The sequence below is a fragment of the Crocuta crocuta genome, unplaced genomic scaffold, assembly GCF_008692635.1.
Source record: "Crocuta crocuta isolate KB4526 unplaced genomic scaffold, BGI_CrCroc_1.0 scaffold131, whole genome shotgun sequence".
In the NCBI taxonomy this organism is placed as follows: domain Eukaryota; kingdom Metazoa; phylum Chordata; class Mammalia; order Carnivora; family Hyaenidae; genus Crocuta; species Crocuta crocuta.
The window spans coordinates 7,078,205-7,093,449 of NW_027528977.1; the positions used below are offsets into that span (position 1 = coordinate 7,078,205).

Below are 15,245 nucleotides of genomic sequence, written 5' to 3' on the forward strand. Positions count from 1 at the left end.
AAAATTAAATGTCATTAATTTCTTTGTAAATAAACCTGTGCTCATGGGGAAACTGAAGGAGATTTTTCTACAGATAATTTAACGACATTTTTGAAGTAGAATCCATAATCATCACAATAAATCCTACCTTTAGCGAACTAGTAGAATTTCAAATGCTCAAGAATAGAATGTGTTTACATAGTAAGTCTAAATATTCTGATGTCCAAATTAATTTTCCTAACATGAAAGTTTTGTCAAATGCTACCAAAAATGCCCAATGTTTTGTTTAAAATTTTTTAACATTTATTTATTTTTGAGAGACAGAGAGAGGCAGATCATGAGCAGGGGAGGGGCAGAGAGAGAGGGAGATGGAGAATCTGAAGCAGGCTCCAGGCTCTGAGCTGTTTGTCAGCACAGAGCCTGACATGGGGCTCGAACTCACAAACTATGAGATCATGACCTGAGCTGAAGTCGAAAGCTCAACCAACTGAGCCACCCAGGCACCCCAAAAACATCCAATGTTTAAAGAGAAATACAAATTTATCCTGAAAGCCAATGCATTTATTATTGTGTATATTGAACTTTAGATTCCAGGACCAAGGATCCATTTCTGATAGGCTGGTTTCCATAATAGTTTCATTAATTATTCATGCTTATTTAGCACTCACCGTCTTTACATGCCCCATCCCCATCTTCTTCCCTTCTCCAAATTCAGAGGTAAGTAAAATAGCAGACTGAAACTACAGATTCAAGTCCTACTTTCTACAACCACATCATACCCATGTTTATCCAAAGTTGCTTTTAAATTGTTTTGATGTTGCATGAGTCATTAGTATAGAATGATGCACTTAATGTACATTCAGATTATAATCAGTAAACAAATGGACAACTCCTTTCTTGTGGATTGAAAAGAACTTGTGCTAAATATGTTAGAAAAAAAAGAATGAGAAAAAATGCAACATTTATACAATGTATAAAGATGGTACTTAATAACCATTTGAATTAAAAATGTAATCTCATAATTAGATCTCAATGCAGTATCCATTTCCTTTTCTTCATCCATTCATATATTCAATACTTGTTTATTGAGAGGCTACTCTGAGCCAATGCCTTAGTTAATATAGAGTGAGGCACAAAAGGCTAAAATATATTCCCTGACCTAAGAGAGAACAAAATTTGGTAAAATAAGCTTTGCACAGATTGTAAACTTCCTCACAATATTCATTCTCCCATTCTTCCTTAGTAATATGAATCACCACGTTTAGCTTGGCTTATTGATACTTAACTTAAAAAATAAAACAAATTCTCCTTAGATGTGTCCATATGATTACATTTAAGCCATTGAGTTTACCGCAGTAATGCTATGTGGTAGTTTCTATTAAGAAGACTTAGTAGAAAATCGATATTATTCTTCCCTTCTCTGTACCCCCAGAATAGCAAAAGAAAATGAACCTGCCTCCCTGAGAACCTCTTAAGCCCCAAAACCAACTTTAGAATGCCTATTTATGGATTTATTTTATGTGGGAGAAAAATAAATTTTCATTTTGTTTAATCTAATATATTTTTTACCACATGTAGCCAAGTCAACTCCTAACCTCATAACTAACAAAGAGATATAAAACAATTATTAAAAACACAAGCTATAATTTGATCAAGTCTACTGGAGAGGTATAAAATTACGTTCAGAAAAACAAGGTAACATATAAGAAAGGAGTTTAGGTATTAGGAAAGATTAAAGGTTTAGTGTTGAATCTTGAAAAAGTTAGTAAATTAGCCTTTCTGTTCCATATATTTATCTTATATGTTCCATAATATTAGCATATAGAAATATGAGAGGCTGAGAGGATAAATATCTAATATCCTTATTCAATTGGACTGGGTTATCAATTTATTCTTTAAGCCATTTATAATATTCTCTATACTTTCTTGCAAATAGAGAACAAACAGGTACATTTTATGTTGTCAGTATCATAATATCAGTTGAATATTCTGCTATTTATTTTTCCTCACAAGGTTGACAGAATTGATAAGTTTATCAGAATATGGGTTAATTTTCAGTGACTGATATTTGGCTGCATTAAGTAGCACATGTCGCCTATATTAACAAGCTAAGAGATTGTTTTGGATGCATAGGGCTTCTACAGAAATTGTGAGATCAGTGATAACCTCTTTTGGAAACTGTAGTTTGTTTAAAAGGATGACAGAAGGAAATAAAGAAAGATATACCCAGCAGGATAAGTTATAGACCTACAAATACATCCAAAAAGAAAGCAGGTCATGCAGATCTTCAGACTGATGATTTCTGAATTCTTTCTTCATTTTAAAAATATAACTGTGTTTTCTAAAAGATATAGACTAAACTTAGAGATAGCATGCCTGAGAATAGACCAAATATAAATCACCAAACATATCCTACATGGATCACTGAAAAATAATATAATTTATACTGGAGTAAGTAAAAGATGATTACCGCAAAAAGTTTTTTAAATAACTTTTATAATTCCTCATTTTTATAATTTTATAACTAATATAAAACCAGTGGATGAAAAAAATGTGGTATACACTCACAATGGAATACTTTTAAGCCTTAAAAAGGAAGGAAATTCCTCTATATGCAACAACATGGATGAACCTTGAGGATACCATGCTGAGTGAAAGAGGACACTCACAGAAAGACAAATACTGCATGGTTTCATTTACATAAGGTATCTATAACAGTCATATTCATAAAACCAAAGAGTATAATCAAAGAGTATAGTTTCCAGAAAGTGAGGGAAAGGAGAAATTGGAGTTATTAACCAAGAGGCATAAAGTTTCAATCAAACAAGATGAATAAGCTCTAGAAATCTATTGTACAGCACTGTATCCTAAGTCAAAAATAATGAACTATACATTTAAATTTTTAAGAGAGAAGATCTCATGTAAAGTGCTCTTCCCACAATAAAATATTTTTTTAAAAAGAAAAAGACAAATAGATTCATTTGGTTAACTTTCTTATATATATATATATATATATATGTATATAAAATACTCAGTGCTACTATTAGATTTCTCGACACAAAAAAATTGTGAATTAAGAAGATTGCACGAAATCTATCCCTAACATGAATGTAGATTTTAAAAGGAGTTAAATATTTTCCATGTATGATAAATACAATCTTGTTACTGTATACTTTTCTGAATAACTTTCACCAAGGTAAAAGGTACACTGAAGATTTAATAGAGTACCATTAAAAGTTTCAATTGGTTCTAAGATACTAATTCACTTGCATTTGCTTTTTCAAAAGAAATTATTACTCTGTGCTAATGTTTTTTTTCAAAACCAAGTTAAAATGAATCAAAATATAGCATAAAAACTTATTTTACAACTGAGACCTGTATTTCTTCACCACTGTCATTGCAGAATCAGATTAAGAAAATAATTCTGAACAAAAGAATGAAAAGAAGAATGTCATACTTATTTCCTTCATTCATAAACAACATTGAACGAAAAAAATACTTGGGTCACACATCATATTATAACACTGGAATAAATTATTGCAAATTCCAAGTTAACAACATTATGACTCCTAGCAAACTTAAGAAGTTAATTATAAGCCATATTGAAAATATGCTTTTCATGTATTACAAAAAGTTTGCACAGGAGCTTGGCAGTAAGCAGAGATGGGAGATGATGGCAAAGTGAAGAGGTAGAGAAAGAGAACCAATGCAATTGCCTTCAAATATTTGAAGGTCTTGCATGTGGGAAATGGGATAGACATTTTTTTTTTCTTATTGCCTCCAGGAGGCAAAACCTAAACCAAAGTTAGAAAGATAGATTTCATTTTAATATAAAGTAGAATTGTTTATAGTGTTTAAAAATGGAATGACCTTCTTTGGGAGATAGGAAGTTCCATATCACCGTTGACTTTTTTTTCCTTTTAAATATTTATTTATTTTGAAAGAGAGAGAGAAAGTACGAGCAGGGAAGGGGCAGAGAGAGACAGAATCTCAAGCAGGCTCTGCACTGCTAGGACACAGTCCCATGTGGGGCTCATACTCATGAACCGTGAGATCATCACCTGAGCTGAAACCAAGAGTTGGACGCTTAACTGACTGAGACACCTGATGCATCTTCTTGACTTTTAGGCAGAACATGCCTGTGGACTATTTGCAAATGGTCTAGCAGAGATTTGTACATTGGATGAGAACTACATGATCAACAAGAATTTTACTATTCTATGATGTATTTGGTTCTTTCATTCATTGTATATTTCTTACACAAGACACACTAAATCGGTGTTGGTAGGTTTCTAAAGGAATACACCATTTTCAAGTGTTAATTTCACAACACAGATTCCAGATAATGAAGGCTTGTTAAAAGCTCCTAATTTTATTATATGTTAACTAACATGAATTAAAAAATAATAAAACAACAACTATCATTTTAACACACTGAAAACTAAAGTAGGAGCAAAGAAGATAATGTTTAAAATACAGAGTACAACACAAAGCTATGTTTCTCTCTTCGTAAAATTATATATAAAGCATCTGATGTAAATACTCTCCGATTGGATGCATAAAGGTCTGCAATAACGAGTAAGAGAGATATTTTCTTCTATGATTAGGACATCACTTTACCAGCTTGTTTAACAGCTAAATTTATAGGTTAGGTTTTCTGTAGGCTTAATAATACAGATTCCTACACTCCAGTTTTAGGATTTATTATTCAAAATTCTAGAACAAGCCCCAAGAATTCACATGAGACATAAAGACCACACATGACACAAAGTCTATGAAAATGCTTTTACAAACAGTACTGTAGGATAATGACTGTCAGAACTTCTTACAGTCATCTTCACATTCTTTAACATGAAAATGGATAACTTTTTAAATTTTTCATTCAATATGTCAACTAACCTAGTTAGCTTCAGTCAGTAGGTCAACTAACCTAGTTAGTTCAGCATAGTGAGGTAGTTAGTTTGGACTCTGAAGACAGACTGCTTATGTTAAGTCCCAGATGTACTGTTTACTAAATATATTTCCTTGGACAAATAAACTCAATGTGTTAGTTTTCTCATCTGTAAACTGAGGATTATATTAATATCTAGGTATAGTCTTATTGTAATGATTAATGAATTAGCCTAGAATAATATCTGACATATAGTCAGAGCTCAATAAATGTTAACTATCATCATCCTTTATGACCCATCAGGGCAAAATGGTTCACAAAATTGGAATTCCAACAGGAACCAAGCAAAAATTCTGTGCATTTAAATAAACTAATTTCTATCATCTTCCCTTATGTTTTTCCAGCTCAAAATTGTTTCATCTAGATACTATGCTGGCACTATATTGTACACCTGAAACAAACATAACACTATGTGACTTAACTGGAATTAAAAACTTATAAACAAACAAATGAAATAGGGTCTGTTGCAAAAATTGGTGTTTCAAAAGGATTAATCAGGCACTTGAGTATATTCAGATCTGCCTACAGCACAACACCGACTGTGAGGCACATTAGTCTTCCTGAACTTCCATAACAAAAACCCATAGCCTGGGAATCTTAAAGATCAGAACTTTTATTTCCTTTCTAGCCAAATCCTTGTCCAGGATTTCCAAGATCAAGGTGCCAGCTGATTCTGTTTTAGGTGAAGGCTCTTTTCCTGGCTTTTAGACAGCTGCTTTCTCACTGTATCCTCACGCAGTAGAGAGACTGAGCTCTCTTGTGTCTTTTCTTATAAGGACACTAATTCGAACATATCAGGCCCTACCATCATGACTTCATCCCCAAATACAGTCACATTGTGGGTTATGGTTTCAAGTTATGAATTTTGGAGGACACAGTTAAGTCCATAGTAGCAAATGTTAAATGTATTTGGTTATTTATAAGCATACATTGAAATTTCTTTTCAATCAAAACAATAAAAGGCAGCAGTTCAGTCACTGGCCAGAGAGTTCACTTTAGACTTAATAAATGTCTGATTCTGTGAAAAGCTTGTGTGAACAAAATCACAGAATGAAAATGAAACATGCTAAGTAGTCATCTTTCTAGATTCTGTAAGTTCTACTACCATATTGGATCAGATCACCAAGAAATTTCTTCAAGGAAGTTATTTTTTTAGTGTCCTATAACATTGCCTTTATAAAACTGTGATTTAAAGATTTTTTAATATTAAAGAGTTGATATAAAAATGGTCCATAAAGAACATTATTGGACTTATTCATGAAAAGGCTATTTATATATTATATATATCATTTAAAATATTTTCACTGTCATTTATATCTTTATATATAAATAAAACAGGATCCCCAGGATATAAAGTTACATATATCTGCTATATAGGAAGATTTCTGATCAGTCTGAATACCTAAGAATGTGAACAGCAAAAGTGGTGAATACCCCTTCACTACAAAAATGGGAGAAATAATAATTTGGATACTAAAGACTAGGTTCTGTTTAAAATTGACACTAATAAAAAATAAATATAATTTTCTTGTAAGAAAGGAAAAGGACAAGCAAACTGCACTCAGAAATGACAGGTTCTAAGTTATTGTTTAAACCAAAATTGTACTAAAAATGTTTTAAAAATAGCATGCACATTTTAAAAAATGAAACTAGTATCTCCCATTAAGGTCTTACTATTTGAAATTATAACCAAGCATAATTTATGCCAAATCAGTGAATTTATGGTTCTGAGGAAAGACAATATTCTGCCTCCTTCCATACTTTCAAAATCTTATAATATTTGAAATTCAGTGATTTAATTACATACTAAATCCACTATTATTAACTACCTACTTACTATGTGCTAGATACTACTATGTTCTAGATGCTGAGTTAAATATAATTCAGACATGATTCAGTCTCAATTATCTTATAACCTAATAGAAATGAGAGTCATCTACATAATATACTATAATAATATATAGACTGCAATGATATTCATAAAGAAAAGGATTAGTCATCCTAAAAGAAAACTTTTGAATTAATATTGTCCCTGTAGTACTCTCTTTAAAAAAAGGGGTGCTTTATTTTAATGGCCCCCATAAACAATGATATCAAAATGACCTTTAGTCTTGAGACATAAGACAAGTATACTTTGATGGAGTATAAAATATCACATGTGAAGAATGTACTATAGTTAGTATTTGAGTAATTGAAGAGAAATCCCCTGGATGGGAAGAGAACAAGAGAAATAGTAGATGCTTAGAGAAAATGGGGAAGATGGATGAAAACGCTCTTATGTGGAAATAGTAAAACAAACTTTCTACACAATTCCTAAATTTTCCTAAGGTTATCTTTGTTTTCCAGGAATATAGTTTGAATCATAAATCAACTGAATCTACTTTATTTTTAAGTTGTTTTAAAATTGTTAATAAAAAAATTTCCATGTTATAAAATATTCTTTCTAAATTCATAGAAAGTCCTAATACATTTAAAATTGTTTCGCACTTTGGAGCACCTGGGTGTCAGTTCACTGAGCGTTCGACTTCAGCTCAGGTCACCTCATGGTTCATGAGTTTGAGTCCAACATGGGCTCCCCACTGTCAGCATGGAGCCTGCTTTGGATCATCTGTCCCCATCTCTCTCCTCACCTCCCTGACATGACTCTCCCTCTTTCAAAAATAAATAAAACATTTTAAAAAATTGTCCCCATTTCAAAACATTAACTTTCTCTAAAAGGCTTATTGCTATAACATAATAAAACCCGTATATGAAAAACTGAAAGTGAACATCATACTCAGTGAGGGAAAACTGAGGACTTTCCCCCTAAAGCCAGGAGTGGAGACAAGGATGTCCTCTCTCACCAATTTTATTCAACACATTACTAGAAGTCTTGGGCACAGCAATCAGACAACAAAAAGAAATAAAAGGCATCCAAATCAGCAAGGAAGAAGTAAAATTTTCACTGTTTGCAGATAACATAATACTATATATAGAAAACACTAAAGACTCCAGCAAAAAGCTAGTAGAAATAGTAAATGAATTCATTAAAGTTGTAGGATACAAAATCAATGTGAAGAAAGCTGTTTCATTTCAATACACTAATAATGAAGCAGCAGAAAGAGAAATTAAGAAAGCAATGCCATTTACAATTGCACCAAAAATAATAAGATAGCTAGGAGTAAACCTAACCAAAGAGGTGAAAGTCCTGTACTCTGAAAACTATAAAACACTGATGAAAGAAATTGAAGACAACACAGAGAAATGAAAAGGCTCATGGATTAGAAGAATGATTATTGTTAAAGTGTCTATATGACCCTAAGCAATCTACAGATTTAATGCAATCTATAGATTTAGTGCAATAGCCTTTTTCACAGAACTAGAACAAAAAGTCCTAAATTTGATATGGAACCCAAATAGCCAAAGCAATCCTGAAAACAAAACTGGAGGCATTATAATTCCAGATTTCAAGTTATATTATAAAGCTGTAGTAATCAAAACAGTATGGTACTGGTATAAAAGTAGACACATAGATCAACAGAACAGAATAGAAAACCAAAACTAAACCCACTATTATATGGTCAACTAATCAACTGTTGCGGACGAAATGACACAAAGGACAAGACACACACAAAAGACAGACACAGACACAACTCCGGCCAGAGGAACAATTCTACGCAAGCCCCTCTTGCGGTTTATTTTATACCCCGGTAACTGGATACAAACTGAAATCTACAAGATGCATTCCTTTACCAATTAAGGGCAAGTAGCCAAACACATTTCAAGGACAGGGGGGAGCAAAGGGAGGAAGCGACCACAACATGTTTACTAAAAGGCCTGCTCACAATTCCAGCCTTCTCCTTACTTCTAAGGAGGGCATGTTCCCTCGTTTGCGAGCAGACCATTAAACTTGGATATTGTGTGCAGGCCTCCTGGCAGAGCATCCTGTTTGCAGGCATGCTTTGCCCAGGCAGGGAGCCCCGTGTGCAGGCACATCCCCGCGTCCCTAACCACGCTTTCTTGTGGTCACTGTCGGGCTCCCACAATCAACAAAGCAAGAAAGAATATGCAAAGAAAAAAAGACAGTCTTTTCAACAAATGGTTCTGGGAAAACTCGACAACAACATGCAAAAGAATGAAACTGAATCACTTTCTCACAACATACACAAAAATAAACTCAAATGGATTAAAGACTTAAATGTGAGATGTACAACCATAAAAATCTTAGAAAAAAGCACAAGCAGTAATGTCTCTGACATTGGCCATAGGAACATTTTTCTAGATATGTCTCCTGAGGCAAGGGAAATTTTTTAAAAAGTAAACTTTTGGGGCTGTATCAAAATAAAAACCTTCTGAACAACAAAGAAAACAACCAGCAAAGCTAAAAGGCAACCTAGAGAATGGGAGAAGATATTTGCAAATTATGTATCTGATAAAGGATTAGTATTCAAAATATATAAAGAACTTATTCAATTCAACACCCAATTCAAATAATCCAATGAGAAAACGGACTGAAGAAATGAACAGATATTTCCCCAAAGAAGACATGCAGAAGGCAAACAGACACATGAAAAGATGCTCAACATTACTCATTCATCAGGGAAATACAAATCAAAACTACAGTGAGATATCACCTCACACTTGTCAGAATGACCAAACTCAAGAACACAAGAAACACCTAGTGTTGGCAAGGATGTGGAGAACAAGGCACCCTCTTCCACTGCTAATGGGAGTGCAAACTGGTGTAGCCACTGTGGAAAACAGTATGGAGATTCCTCAAAAAGTTAAAAATAGGGATGCCTGGGTGGATCAGTCAGTTAAGCATCTAACTTTGCCTAATTCATGATCTCGGAGTCCATGAGTTCGAGCCCCACATTGGACTCTATGCCAACAGCTTGGAGACTGGAGCCTAGTTCAGATTCTGTGTCTCCTTCTATCACTGGTCCACTCCCATGTAACCTCTGTCTCTGTCTCTCAAAAATGATTAGACATTAAAACTTTTTTAAAAAGTTAAAAATAAAACCAGCATACAAACCAAACATGCAACACTGGGTATTTACCAAAAAAATACAAAAAAACTAATTTAAAGAGTTACATGCTATGTTTATAGCAGCATTATTTGCAATAGCCAAATTATGGAAGCAGCTCAAGTGTCCATCAATAGATGAATGGATAAAGAAGGTGTGATATATATATACCCAATGGTATATTATTCAGCCATAAAAAAGAATGAAATCTTACAATTTCCAATGACATGGATGGAGCTAAAGTGTGTAATGCTAAGTGAAATAAGTAGAGAATGATAAATACCATATGATTTCACTCATATGTAGAATTTAAGAAAATAACAAACAAAACAAAACAATGAGCAAAGGAAAAAGAGAAAGAGAAAAAAACCCACAAAACAGACTCTAATATAGAGAAGAAACTGATGGTTACCAGAGGGGAGATTGTTGGGAGGGTGGGTTAAATAGGTGATTCAGATTAAAGGGTGCACTTCTGATAAGCACTGAGTAATGTATGGAGTTGTTGAATCACTCACTATATTATATACCTGAAACTAATAAAACACTGTATCATAAAAATTAAATTAAAATATAAAATATAAAATAAAATATAAAATACTATTGCTATATGCAGATAGACATTTAAGAAATGTGTCCCAACAAGTTGAGAAATAATTTACTTACAATTATCTGACATTTTTGAAGAGAAATAGTCCAAAAGACCTAAAATACTTGTTTCCTTCAATTCTTGTGGTTCTTCTGATTTATCCATGAGTAAAATGTCTTTTTGTGATCTTGTACAGACACAGAAACCAATAAAAGCAGTTTTTCGCAAATTAGAGGTGGCTGCATACAAGCAGATTTCTGCCAGAATTGTTGTGTATATGTAGACAACATTCCAGGCCCAGGAAGCATCATCTATTTTGCAGCTTTCTTCCTAAATTGAGAAAACAGTTATTAGACAATCAAAATATGTTCTATCATAATTAAAAGTACATAGTGTATGCATGGTAAGAAACATCTTCAAATTTTAGAGAGTTGTTAAAGGACCATCACAAACTAATATTTCTAGAATGTACTCAATTAAAAAACAGGTTTTCCATGGGTAGACTCCATAAAATCTATCTCAAGGAATAAAAAAATACAAATAGCTAAAAGGCTTATAAAGAACAAATTTTCAATTTCCTTAGTAATCAATAGAATATAAATTAATCCCATGAGATAGCATTTTCCATATTATAAAAGAATCTTTTTTATATAAAGCTCAGTTCTTGTGTGCAGCACTTTATACATTTTTCATAGGAGAGTAAGACAGTTATATCTTCTGAAGAGGAATCTGAACATTTTTCCTGAGAATATTAAAAGAAAGTTCATAGTCTATCATTCAGTAATTTAATTTATGAATCTATTCTGAAGAAATAGTCATAAACACAGATAAAGATTTTATGCATAAGATATACCAGTTCAACATTATTTGCAATTAACTGTGAATAATTAGAAACAAACTCATAGTTCAACAATGAAGAAATTGTTATCTCATGCAGACCAAAATGTAAGTTTTAATACGTAATTACAATAAAAAGTATTTTTGTAATATGCTTTAAATTTTTTAAAAAAGGAAACGAAATGATGTATGACTATTTGGTCTCAAGCTTGTTAATAAAATTTAACGTTCCTCTCATGTAGGGAAGGCTGGGTGGCTCAGTCAGTTGAGTGTCCTAGTCTTGATTTCAGTTCAGGTCATGATCTCACAGTTGTGAGATCAAGCCCAGCATTGGGCTCTGTACTGAGAATGGAGCCTACTTGGGATTCTTTCTCTTTCCTCCTCTCTCTGACTCTGCCCCACATTCTTTCTCTCTCAAAATAAATAAATGAAAATTTTAAAACATTATGTCCCTCTCATGTATGTGTGTGTGTGTGTGTGTGTGTATGTGTGTAATCTATTTCTATATCTCTACATCCCTGTCTACCTATCCATACTAGAGTTATTGGTAAATGTGCATTTACTTTTATATTTAATTAAAATTTTTATTAAAAAGTTATGCTCATTATAAGCCCTAATATGATATATGATATACAATTTAAATAGTCGCAAAAATAAAATTTGTTCCTCTTCATGTCTTTTAGCACACCTAAATTAACAACATACTGTTACCTGATTTTGAACAGACATAATGCCTAAAAGAAAATCTCTCATTAATTCCATTAAAGCTTTCAAGCAGGCCATGTTTAATTTGGCAGCCTCCCCAAGGACCAGCAAAGCCAGTGTTGAATCCAACCTAGGAATTTTGTGAACAAAACAACAAAGACCTTATTTAAAATAATATTTAAAATAATAATAAACAATGTTTAATGATAAAAGTAAATGGCCAGTGATAATGAATATCCTAGATACATTTACTTTTACTAAAGACCAGTATTGGTTGACACTAGCCATGATTGAAGTCTATAGGAAAGAAGCACATTTTGAAAGATATTCAAGTTCAGAGTTGTGTTCTGTCAAAACTCTGAGAGTAATAAATACTACAAAACATCTTCATAGATCCTGTACAACAAGCAATCAGGAGGTCTGGTCCCCAAAATGTCATAATAGGCTTTGATCTTTAATTTTTTACACCTGATTCCAAGAAGTGAATTTCAAGAGTGTTTTCCTCAAAAAAAGAAAGAGAACAAATTTAAAAATAGTCTCCTTAAACACTCCAACAGTTCAGATTATTTGATTTTATAAAAGTATAATTTCTCAGAATCTATATTCCCATTTGATTAGAAGACTGTCAAGACTTATCTTTAAAATATTATATAATAACTAAAAAATCACACAAGAATTTATTAGTCATAAATATACATATACTTGATAGCTTCAGGAAATTATACATTTAGCACTATTTTTACCCAATTGAAAGAGATATAGTTGGAAAGAGAACTGGTAAGAATGCAAATGTGAAACTGACTCTACCTAAGGCCATATATTGCCTTGATTTATAAGCCAGTGATAAATTAAAGACTTAGTATATTTTACAATTACATTAGAATTTCACAATGGTGATAGTTCAGGCCAGTAAGTCAAGTTCATCATCATTATCAAAAGGAAACACATCTAATCAGGGGGAAAAAGACAATTCTTTATATTTGAAAAGAGCTTTCCAGACCTCAGTGTGCTTTCATATGTTATCTCACTCACTGAACCACAATTTTTGACACGTTCAAGACCTTTTAGAAATCTTTTCTATTAAATATTAGAAAATTGAGACATAAATAGATCTGGCAGATTTATCCAAGTTCCTGTTTTAAGCTAGGTTAATAATTACAGTCTTCTTTCACCTATGGGTAATTCCTCTATTGCTTTTCCAAGCCATTATTTAAGTACATAGAAACTAGGCATTGTGGTCATCATGTCACAACATACACAAACATCATTATGTTGTACACCTGAAACTAATACATTATATGTCAATTATACCTCAATAAAAAATTTAGCCATAATATGACAATGCTGCCTACCTAATCTTATCTGCTCCTTCCTTTCAGAACTAAACCTCAGTTTTGTTCAAGAAGGCAAAATGCTCAGTTAACATTGCTCCTCAAAATGGAAATATTCTATAATCTTGATTGTGATTACACGGGGGTATGCATTGTCAAAGGTCATAGATCTGTATACATAAAATGTGTGAGTGTTATTGTATCTAAATTATATTTTAATACATTTTGACTTAATATATGAATTCCCACACTCTCTTGAAGCTTGGAATAGCCACAAATGTAGATTTAAGGCTAAGTGAGATACAAATGGAAGTATATTATGAAAAGCTTCCAGGTAAGCTATTAAGAAAAATATTAAATTTAGATAACAAGTGATTTTTTTTCTCCTTTGCTCAGCCCTTCTCTCCTGCTTGGAATACATACAGGACACCAGCAGGTAGAGCAGCAGTCTTGCAACAACGAGGATGAAAGTCCAATGGGAGAACAATGGGAGAAAAGGCAGCTAGAAGGAGTGTGGTTTCTTAAGTATCTGCATATCAATTGTGTACGGCTTGTTCCATACAATAATTAAAGCTCTATTTAGGAATGCAGTTGTAGCTGGGTTACTGTTAACATGCAGAAGAACTGAATCCTACCTGTTAGACTCAACACGATGTTGACAAGCATGAACTTAGAGTCAGACAAATTACAGATTGAATCTTATCTCCACCACTAATTAATATGACATGGGGCAATTTGCATATTCTCCCATAGTCTTAATCTCCTCATCTGTAAGTAAATATAGCAAAACCTGCTTTTCAGAGACTATTGTGAAATTTAAATAAAATGCTCTATGTAAAATGGGTAGGTTCGAAATGCTGACCTAAATCGAATACAAAAAGACTATCCCTTCAAAGTCAAAGGATGAGTTTGATAACTTTTGTCTATGAAGTCCTAGAGTGACTAAGGTCTCGATGCTCTCTGAGTCATTCTCAGAGTACTCCTATCCCCACTTCACAAGAAGGTCAAGCAAAGTATAATCACAGAGTTTACAAAACGTCTTTGTCCCTGAACATAACTCACAGTCCCAATATTTTGCTTCTTCTGGTCTCTTTTAAATCTGGAATATCATAACTAACTTAGGGCACTCTCACTAAAATATGGATGAAAAAAGACCCATCGGTATCAGTCACCTATGGCAGAAAGATGCTTCAACACAAACACACTATTTTCAATAGATGATGCTGATTGCAACATTTTCTGTGAGTGAAAATGTCGTTGCCAAAAATGTAATAGAAACACCAATACTTAGAAATTGGGAGTTTGTTAAAAATCAAAACTGAAAATCAATGCACATAGAAAGAATTCAAGGTTGATGAGGTTAGAAATTTTGCACTAGCTTCTTTATGAACTCACGACAGTACACCAGATCTCAATTATTAGTACACTGACTTGGTTTTATAATGCTGTGAAATTAAACATGTATAAAGTAATTTATAAGTATTATAGATTTTCCCCTAATTTTAAAAATAAAGAAACTGAGGCAGAGGTTTACTGGCTTGTCTAAAATAAGTTACTTGATTCATTTTACTTTTTAGTTTTTATCACTTTTTTTAATGTTTTATTTATTTTTGAGAGAGAGAGTACGAATGGGGGAAGGGCAGAGAGAGAGAGAGGGACACACAGAATCTGAAGCAGGCACCAGGCTCTGAGCTGTCAACACAAAGCCTGACACGGGGCTCAAACGTGTGAACCACAAGATCATGACCTGGGCTAAAGCCGGATGCTTAACTAAGTGAGCCACCCAGACACCCCAATTTTTTTTTTTTTTTTACTTTTAAAATTAATGTGAAGAACTGTATACAGGAAGA

General features: G+C 33.0%; 1 protein-coding gene across 3 annotated transcripts in view; it reads right to left on the reverse strand.

Annotated features, from left to right (window-relative positions):
- The window catches only part of TMEM232 (transmembrane protein 232), a 201,265-nt gene that overhangs the window by 123,955 nt on the left and 62,065 nt on the right, over positions 1-15,245 (reverse strand). For all 3 annotated transcript variants that reach the window (XM_077757168.1, XM_077757166.1, XM_077757167.1), the window contains exons 10-11: positions 12,071-12,194; positions 10,600-10,852 (exon numbers count right to left, since the gene is read on the reverse strand). In XM_077757168.1, the coding sequence (XP_077613294.1) occupies positions 10,600-10,852; positions 12,071-12,194 (377 nt within the window). The remainder of the gene's footprint in view (positions 1-10,599; positions 10,853-12,070; positions 12,195-15,245) is intronic.